Below are 10,072 nucleotides of genomic sequence, written 5' to 3'. Positions count from 1 at the left end.
GGTAGAAATTGCCGGGATTTGCGTTTTTACCCCCTTAATGTCTGACCAATGGGTGAACAGCATTTCTGTGCACATGACTTGTGTTTAAAGTTTAGTCCGTTTGAGTTGTGCCGAACCGAACCTTCTGGAGAGTGAAACAATGGAACAAACGGTGGCCTGGTGCGCACCTGAGAGCGGACTATTCGGTGTGAACGCACCCTGAGTCACAGGGAAAGATTATATATCAGAATGTAGATACACACACTACTTACTCCCCCCCACTACAGCTGTATTTAAAGGACATGGTTTATAATAACCTGGGAATGTATGTTGTTATTGTGTTAACCTTCTGTTTTCCTACATCCCAGTTGTGAGTCATTGCAGATCTGTGGGAATGAGGTGACATTGAAGTTTGGCGCAGCAAGCATGCCGACAATCAGACCCACACTTTAACCAGATGAACTAAACCACTTTATGTGGGGGTCAACACGAACGCGAGCGCATGTGAAACGTAGACACAGATTGATTATGGCACAGGAACACTTAGCATGGCTGGAACTCCTCTTCCCTGCCTGGCAGCACGTGTGTCGCCTCCCTTTGCCATGGTGGACTTATTTTTCTTGGACTTAAACATTATTTGTATTGGGAACACTGGACAATAATACAAATACTTTTCATAAAAGAGTGTCCTCGGTTCAAAAGTGATTCAAATCCCATTTGAGATGTTGTCACACGGACAGATGGCAAGTTCTCAGCCTGTTTCTTTGGATTTATATTATTTTCAGTGAGAAAGACTTTTGAGCAGCATGGCGAGCATTCCTCTCCATTGGAATCTGAATTATGTTGGGCAGGTTAACAGCTCCTTCAGGCTAGATTTCTTTTCAGGTCACACACAATGTCCTCCGACTACAGAATCCTTTCTCTGGTCAGACATATTCCAATAATATGAAAACACAGGGACTATCTCAAACCGGGGGGAACATCGACTACATGTCCACACATAAGCCCTCCTCAGACAGGAATGCTCAACAGTAGGCCGTAGAAATAGAAGCTCTTGGGCTTTAAAACATAAATGTCCATTAGCGAAATGCACTGTATCGGCTCCACGAAGACATGAGTCGACAGCAAGAGCCACATGTCTGCACAAATTGAAGACATGTTACACAAAACGTGCGGTTGTACTGCAGCGAATTGGAAAGCAAAGACATCAAGTCGGTAGAGTTTCCAAAACAAGTTCCGCTGTGTGTCTCCGTAACCGAGGTGATCTCTGGGCCCATACTCTCGGCTCCGTTACGGGTAATATAGCACCAACACATTGCACAGGGAGCAGGGGAATATATGTAATTGATGTAACTAGTTTGTCTGTCTCTGTTTCCTGGTGTCATGTTGAAAGTGTCCCCTCCCCCATGTCTGTGGCTGTTGATTGTGTGCACCTGGTGCCCTGTGCTGTCTCCTCCCCCCCACCTGTGTCTAGTTGCTGATTGGTGTGTGTGTGTGTGTGTGTGTGTGTGTGTGTGTGTGTGTGTGTGTGTGTGTGTGTGTGTGTGTGTGTGTGTGTGTGTGTGTGTGTGTGTGTGTGTGTGTGTGTGTGTGTGTGTGTGTGCGGTCCTGGTGGCTGCAGGCTGAGCAGCAGCAGCAGGATTGAGGCTGTGTGTTGTGTTCATGCTGTACTAAATGCCCACACCGGGTTGTATTTGGGACGTGCTGCCTCTGCCTCGCCTCCTTGGTCTGGGCCGCTCAATTGTCAGCTTCACAGTCTCCAATACTTCATGTCTTCTAATGTCAATGATCATGTCATTGGTTTTACATGTGTTCGGTTGTAGATAGGACTCCTCACACCACCTGACAAAGTTGTCGACGACCGGACTGGTCTCATTATCCTGGAGCCTACTAACAATAAGCGCATACTTTGAAATGACGTGTGATTTATATATTTGTACGTGCTTCATGTAGAGCTCGACACAACAATATGAAAGTAGTACAGTGATGCTGAGGCTCTCGCAACATCCACATCCAAAACGACAACATCTGCTTAAAAAAGAAACTACTGGTATTCGGATGCTGTGATGTTACCCTACTTTCATTAGCCGTATGAGTCTAAATGTATATACACATATGCACTAAGAAGTATTTAAGTACATTCATGAGTAAACAAATGTATCGGTGTGTGCATATGTACAGTATTGTTGTATGTCTGTATATTGTGTTGACCCATGATGGCCGGTCGGGTGTCACCCAGATGAAACACCATGAAGCGACTGATGGACCTTGGATGGCACCATTTATTAATAAGCTATTCAAATAAAATGAGCAAACTGTGTTCAACTTAGCCAGGTGCTCATGTAGTCTTCCACGTCTATAGATACAGAGGCTGCGGGGTAGCAACAACGCCGGCGCTGTGAGGGTTCCGTGCATGTGGTTATTCGTGCACACCGACGCTCTGCCTCTGTCGTCTCTGTGACACTATGACGCGTCCAGTTCAGGAGGTCAATGCGCTGTGCAGGACTGTGACTCAGGCGCCTTTAAAGCATGCGTCAAGCGGCCAGCACGTGGGAAGTGTTGGTCAGGAAGGAGCTTTATTAAATAGGAAACTAAATGGATGCTTATTGTGATCCACTCACAGACCAATCCCACGCTCTCCAGCAGATTGATGAATCAGCACGAGTCTGAGTCAGTCAACACCCAAGGAGCCTCACACCATTACCCCCCCTCCCCTTCCACAGCGGCCCCCTCTCTGAAACGCTCAGCCCAACCCATTGTCTATAAATACATATCATGGGCCGCTCTTTGGTTTCAGGCGCAGGTCAGCCAAGCAGACATTTCAATTCCGAAGATGAATGCCCCATTTCAGAGGCAGCGATAAGGAGAGGCTGAAAAGCCCTTCCACTGCGGGGATCAGATGCCTTCTTTCTTTCTCTCCACTCTGACTGACAGCTCGCAGGAATAAGGCTCTGTACTGCTTTGTGTCCTTCTCAACACACATCCGTCTTGGTAGGAGGCGACTGCTGATAAAGCGTCCGTGCTCAGACTGCGTCGGGCGTGCGGCCACTCTAGTGCGAATGCCTGTCAAACATCTCGGCTGCAGTTCTGTGGAAGTCTCTGCCAGCCGGGCTGCCAAGTTGTTTGCATGATTTTCACAGCGGGTGAGAGCTGATGGAAAGCACTTTCTCTGCAGCCGCGTGGTGTGTACAGGTTGCCCCCCCCAGAAACCTCTCCGCACCGGGCATCAGGCTAGAGTGTTCGTGTGGGAGCTGCCAGAGCCTCTGCGTCAGTTTCCTCCACAGACTTGAGTGGATTCCCCGCCGCCTCAACATCCATGGCTATTAAGACTGAACATCGCCCCCGCTGTGCTCCGGTGTGTCCTTAACTCTCTCCAGCTTTTTCACTCACTCAGATGATGCATGCGTCATTGTTTTTTCTCCTCAGCGTTTCTTCAAGGTACTCGGGAGCGCATTTAACAGCTCCACCTAAAGCCCGTACGGCACGTTGCCTCGTATGAAATATATGCAGAGGCGTCCAGGGATCACTAACCTGTACGCCCCGGATCCACTGGCTCACATGCAAACAGATGCAGGCACGCACACACACACACACACACACATGTGCACACACACACACACGCACACACACACACACACACACACACACACACACACACACACACACACACACACACACACACACACACACACACACACACACACACACACACACACACACACACTGATCTCTGAGCAATGAGGTTTACTCTGCCCACGCTTTATAACTCTCTCATACATCAGAAGCCCTTGTCTCCCCACACAGTGTGGGATGTGACTGCATTGTGACTCAGAGACGCAGCCTGAGATAAGCTGAGAGAAATGTATGAAGAGGTGGCAGGGGGCCGCTGGGGGACCATCCTGGTGGGCCATCAGGTGGGCCATCCTGGTGGGCCATGTAGGGAGAGCCTGTGGGGGAGGAACATGCAGCTGGAGGTGTGACGGTGAAGTGCTCAGCTCCCGCCTCTGCTGAGGGCGGTGCAGCTATAAACCTCACAAATGAGTTTCATGTCAAGTGCACTCGGAATGTATGCATCCCCTTCACTTTGTCAGCCTACAGCCTTATGTCCAAGTGGATTACACTCATCACAATACCCCATAATGACAAAGTGAAAACCGTTTTAAAATAATTGTTGCAAATGAATTAAAAATAAAACACTCAAATATCACATGTCCATAAGTATTCACACCCTTTACTCAATACTTTGTTGAAGCACCTTTGGCAGCACTTACAGCCTCAAGTCTTCTGAGCATGCTACACGCTTTGGGCAGTTTCTCCCTTTGTTCTTTGCAGATCGTCTCAAGCCCCCTCAGCTTGGATGGGGAGCGTCGGGGCAGAGACATTTTCAGATCTCTCCAGAGATGTTCAATCGGTTCTAGTCTGGGCTCTGGCTGAGGCACTCAAGGACATTCACAGACCTGTCCCGAAGCCACTCCTTTGTTATCGTGGCGGTGTGCTTAGGATCCTTGTCCTGTTGAAAGGTGAACCTTCGCCCCAGCCTGAGGTCCAGAGCAGGTTTCCATCAAGGATCTCCCTGTACATTGCTGCATTCGTCTTCCGCTTGATGCTGACGGGTCTATCACCGCATATAGACAGGTGTGGTCCTTTCCAAGTCATGCCCAATCTATTGAGTCTACTACAGGTGGACTCCAGTAAGTGATAGAAACATCTCAAGGATGATCAGTGGAAACAGGATGCGCTGGAGCTCAATGTTCAGTGTCAAAGCAAAGGGTGTGAATACTGATGGACATGTGATATTTCACTTGATTATTTTTAACACATTTGCGAAACATTCTTTAACAACGTTTTCTATTTGTCGTTATGGGGTATCGTGTGTGGGATGTTGAGAAAAACAAATACTTGAATCCGTTTTGAAATAAGGCTGTAACATAACACCATGTGAAAAAAGTGAAGGGGTATGAATACTTTCCGGATGCACTGGAGCTTCACATGTCGGTGGAACATTCCGGCACTCCGGTTCACATGAGGGTCTTTCAGGGTTTGATCTAGACGTGTGGTTCCAAGGCACAGTTCTTCTGTGCCGAGGTGCTGCTGGGTCGAGGCCCGCTTCACCTCCTGAGCCACAGCCGCCATGATGCAGAAACAGATGTAGCAGTATTGGTGGCGGTACGGCGAGAGTCCCAAAGAAACTACTGGCAGCTCATTTACACAAATAAAGGAATAATGGTTTGACAGAGAAATGCCAAAACAAATAGCCAAAAAGCAATCCGTGAGCTTCTTTCTGGACAGCAACCAGCGGGAAGACCTCGAGGAAACTGACCTCGACTATCTTTCCTTTCCTTTTATATTATACATCTTATGTCAAACCAGTGATTTTTTGTTTTAATTTGGATAGCATGACCATTTTGAACCCTCTTTGTTCTTACCCCAAAAGGTACATCTGTTACCTTACAGTGTATCACTTGAAGGACGAATCTGTCTCTAAGACTGACTCGTGTACTGGCTCTGAGGTCGGCTGATAGTCCCAAGAACAAAGAAAAAGACCAGGGGAGACCGAGCGTTCTCATCGGTCGCCCCCGGGCTCTGGAACGACCTGCCCCCTCATGTCAAATTGTCGCCCACTCTTGAAGCTTTTCAGTCCCGCCTAAAGACCCACCTCTTTTCCCTCGCGTACCAGTCAGTCTGAGCTGTGTCATACCTATGTGTGTGCTTTCACTGTCTGTCCATAGCCTTTATGTGCCTGGTATTTATTCTTATGTGTGCTATCTATTCATGTAATAATATATTATTATAATGTTATGTTCATTGTGAAGCACGTTGGCAAACCCTCTGTCGTTTTTAAACTGTGCTATATAAATAAAGTGGATTGGATTGTATGAATATTCATGTATTGAGACCAGCATGTGCTTTACCTGTCTGCCATCAGTTCGTGTTTCCTGTTTCAGCAGGGCGTAAACATGTGTGTTCCCAGTGTGGTGAAGAACAACATGGCAGGCCTGCACCGAGCCAGCAGCTCTGGCTGCACAGACTGAGTGTGAGCCAGACCTTATCACACAGGCTCCAACATCTGGTGAGCATCCTGAACCAGAAGACTGCTTAAGAATGCTCCTTAATCGGTGCTGACTGGACATTTTCAATTAATTAAAAATGAGTGAACTTTAAAAAAAACAAAAGCATGTTTTTCCAAGGGATTTACGACTGCATTAGGAGGGACTGGGTTGGATCAAACAAACCTACAAAAACCGTGGCTAAAGTGCAAAAACTAGAAGCATCCACATTTAGGTGAATACCTTTAGTTATAATTGGACACTGGTGTGTGAAAAATGTGTCTAGACGAGGAACCACGGAGGAGCTTTGTGTCCTCTTGATGTGGAACATTTCCTTTCATTCTTGAGCAGTATAATATCTGCACAAAGGTGTCGTGCCAGACCGAAGCACAGCCCTAACTTTAGCCTCAAAGGTAAGAACGCAGGGAGATATTAGAGGGTTCTTTGGGGAAACCTGGCGTCTCATTACTGGATGGGCTGCTTTGTGTCTGCAGTGATTATGGCTCTAGAAGCTCACGGATGAACCTCCTGTCTGTGCTGCAGCGCGTCGCTCATTAACAATTGTTCTGCTGACATCAGCAGCCAGACATTTGCTTTTTATTAAAGAGCCTTTGCAGCAGATGCTCTGCTCTGCTGTCTTCTGGTGCTTACGGCTCCAGTGTTACACAGGGACCCGCCACAATGGAAGGGAATGCATTTCCACTTAGTGGCCTGGAAGCTGACAAACCGGCTTCTGAATATACCTTTTCATTTTGTTCCAGGCAAACAGCGCACCACAAAAATGTCAGCATGAGGAGTGGTGATTCACAATAAATGGAATCAATGTAATAGCTCAGACGACTGAGCACTTCCAACATGGCCTTTTCAGTGTTTGCATTCAATTTTTCAGTGTTTTCATTCTTCAAATCGAGATGTTCCATCTGTTTAAAAGGCTACAATACAATGCTTCACAATTGGAAGGAAAAGCAGGCACAGAGGCAGGAAGTCCACCTCTCAGGCAGTGCAAGTCAACAGAACGCTCATCCACAAAGGCAGACCGTACAGACGAAAGTCTTGAACTCACATGGAGACATCATAAGAATGTCCCAGAAATCTATTTTTGTGACATTTTGAAAATAAAAGGACTTTTTCCGGAATATAAACATTAGATATACATGTTTTAACCACTTCACCGTCACCATGGACGTATGTCTTCAGAGAATGCAAAGAGAGATGCCACCGGTGAACATCGTCTGGAGACTGAACCTGGAGATGAACTTGATTGGATGCAGCTCTGTGTAGAGTGCAGTCTTAGTCATCGAAGCATTGTTTATCAGAATCCCAAATCCTCTATTGGTCCCCCAGCGGAGACGTTTACCGATGATTATTTACTAAGATTGCATATCCAATACCCACTTCAGGCAATTCCCAGATTGAGCATCTTTAGAATGGGGAATCAACACATTTGTACTCAACGAAAACGGCACTGTTTTCAGCCTGCATGGGATCGGCTTCACACGACAGACGTGTTGGTTTGGTTGGTTTGTCTTTTCATTTAGTGGAGACATAAGCGGCCTGCCTGCTCACAACACTGCAGCCCAACACCTGACAGCGATGCCGGTTATTGTTCTGGGGCCATTACTTCCTTTTGTGTTGCTAATAAACGTTTAGTGTGGCTCTGCGTTCGGATGGGAAACCATACTTATCGTTTTCTTAGAACAATGGAACGACAGGTGAGTTTTACAATTGTATCTGTCTGACAGTCGACTTTCTGCAAAGTTCTTTGTGTTTATTTATTTCAGGAATAATTCATTTTTAAAATAATATGAGATAAGTTAAGATAATGCTAAGATAAAAATGATATTCAGAACGTATTCAGTCTTTGAGTAACTTTTGTATTGTGGAGTTACAGATGAAAAGACTGATGTCACAGCAGGGTCTGGAGAAACGTGTCCCTGCTTTTATCTTCAGTAGACTCGACTACTGCAAAGGTGTCTTCACAGGTCTCACTAAAACTATTAGGAAGCAGCAGCTGATTCAGAACGCCGCTGCTCGAGTCCTCACTGACACTAAGAAAGTGGATCACATCACTCCTGTTCTGAAGTCTTTACACTGGCTTCCTGTGTGTCAAAGAATAGATTTCAAAATACTGCTGCTGGTTTATAAAGCACTGAATGGTTTAGGCCCAAAATACATTTCTGACCTCCTGCTAAATGATGAACCATCCAGATCTCTCAGGTCTTCAGGGACGGGTCAGCTTTCTGTCCCCAGAGTCAGAACTAAACATGGAGAAGCAGCGTTCAGTTATTATGCTCCAAATATCTGGAACAAACTCCCAGAAACCTGCAGGTCCGCTGCAACTCTGACTACTTTTAAATCCAGGCTGAAGACTTTTCTCTTTGTCGCTGCTTTTAATTGAACTATTCACATCTTAGACTGCACTGTAACTTTTATCCATGTACTTTTTCTTTTAATGCTTATTTTATTATCTTTTCTTTTTAATGACTAATTTTAAATGCCATTTTCTGAATGTCTTTCATTTTTTGTAAAGCACTTTGAATTGCCTTGTGTTGAAAAGTGCTATATAAATAAACTTGCCTTGCCCCGCCTTGCCTCGCCTGGCCGCGCCTCGCCTGGCCGCGCCTCGCCGCGCCTGGCCTGGCCGCGCCTGGCCTGGCCGCGCCTCGCCTGGCCGCGCCTCGCCGCGCCTCGTCTGACCGCGCCTCGTCTGGCCGCGCCTCGTCTGGCCACGCCTCGCCTGGCCGCGCCTGGCCTGGCCGCGCCTGGCCTGGCCGCGCCTCGCCTCGCCTGGCCGCGCCTCGCCTGGCCTGGCCGCGCCTCGCCTCGCCTGGCCTGGCCTCGCCTGGCCTCGCCTGGCCTCGCCTGGCCTCGCCTCACCTGGCCTCGTCTGGCCTCGCCTCGCCTGGCCTGGCCTCGCCTCGCCTCACCTGGCCTCGCCTGGCCTGGCCTCGCCTTGTGACTTCTTGAATTGGAGCCGTGCTGTACGCTAATGTTCTGATCTGTGAATTCATCTCAGTTCCTGTCACTGTATTTCTCAGTGTAACTGTTGGCTGGGCGTTGCTGTACGTTTCACTTTATTTAAAACTGAAATAAAAGAAAGCATGATTATCCAACAACATTGCTGGTGCTCAGATTGAGAGGTCACATTCAGATTGTTGTACAGATTTTAAGAGTTTTAAAGAGTTCTATAGTTATAACATGCCTGTGTTCCCTCCAGAGGGAGTTCACTTCTGTAACACACTGCCATCAATATGAACCACTTGCACTCCTATTGGCTAGAGCTCCAACACATTGTACATGATAGGCTTAGGGAGGGACATCTGGTTGACCAATCACAACAGAGCCGATCAGCTAACCAACCAGAGCAGACTGGGCTCTGGTTTCAGACAGAGGGTGAAAGGAGGTGCTGCAGCACAGACAGTACGAGAACAATAAAGAGCTTTTTGAACATTAAAGCATTGAGACACTGATATGAACCTCTTTAAGTTAAGTGAGAACGTATTCACTGCTCCACCCTTAAGCACAACCTCACTCTGACTGGTGGCTGTTGTTCTGCGTCATGTCTTCAGCTTTCCATTCGCTCTTCTTCTGCTGACCGCCTCCTCTCAGCTGCGCATGTCAGCGACCACAGAGTCCAAGCATAGTTTTGAACAATCCAACTGTCCATGCGTTGAAAGAAACCAAAGTGAGCTCCTACACTGAAAGCAGGAGCTTGAGCACAGGATGGCAGCGCTCACACTACAGATACAGATCACACGAGTGATCCGCTCAGGAAGCGAGCCCACATCTGGAGAGGAGAGACGCTGTGCTCGGCGCCGCTGGGCGTCCGGGCTGCACCGTGCCACAACATCATGCATTGTCATTTCTGTTAAGAGTAGATTGAGCAATATAATCTTCAGTGAGAGGAAGGCGATGGAAAGATAACGTCATGCTGCACATGAATGAGAGTGTGACCATGCACGAGCTAATCGTGGTGTGATGCTTTGATGGGAAGTAAATGGATCTCAACACAGAAGAGCTCTAAACACGCATTCAGGCGACCTTTC

At 47.4% G+C, this 10,072-nt stretch overlaps 1 protein-coding gene across 1 annotated transcript; it reads left to right on the top strand.

Annotated features, from left to right (window-relative positions):
• Positions 1-3,839: 3,839 nt before the first annotated feature.
• Positions 3,840-8,985, top strand: LOC139435301 (uncharacterized). The gene is made up of 3 exons (XM_071205773.1): positions 3,840-3,953; positions 5,951-6,049; positions 8,584-8,985. The coding sequence occupies exons 1-3, from the start codon at positions 3,840-3,842 to the stop codon at positions 8,983-8,985; spliced, it is 615 nt and encodes a 204-aa protein (XP_071061874.1).
• Positions 8,986-10,072: the final 1,087 nt, after the last annotated feature.

Source organism: Pseudochaenichthys georgianus, chromosome 16, assembly GCF_902827115.2.
Source record: "Pseudochaenichthys georgianus chromosome 16, fPseGeo1.2, whole genome shotgun sequence".
In the NCBI taxonomy this organism is placed as follows: domain Eukaryota; kingdom Metazoa; phylum Chordata; class Actinopteri; order Perciformes; family Channichthyidae; genus Pseudochaenichthys; species Pseudochaenichthys georgianus.
The sequence above is the reverse complement of the archived record's forward strand: the minus strand, read 5'-3'. Positions and strand labels throughout refer to the sequence as shown.

Excerpts from the sequence above, each read along its gene's own strand:
- LOC139435301 (XM_071205773.1), top strand. The coding sequence starts at position 3,840 with ATGTATGAAGAGGTGGCAGGGGGCCGCTGGGGGACCATCCTGGTGGGC. Across the intron at positions 3,954-5,950 it reads GGAGGAACATGCAGCTGGAG|TGTGGTGAAGAACAACATGG; the intron begins GTGTGACGGTGA and ends GTGTGTTCCCAG. Across the intron at positions 6,050-8,583 it reads CACACAGGCTCCAACATCTG|TGCTATATAAATAAACTTGC; the intron begins GTGAGCATCCTG and ends TGTGTTGAAAAG.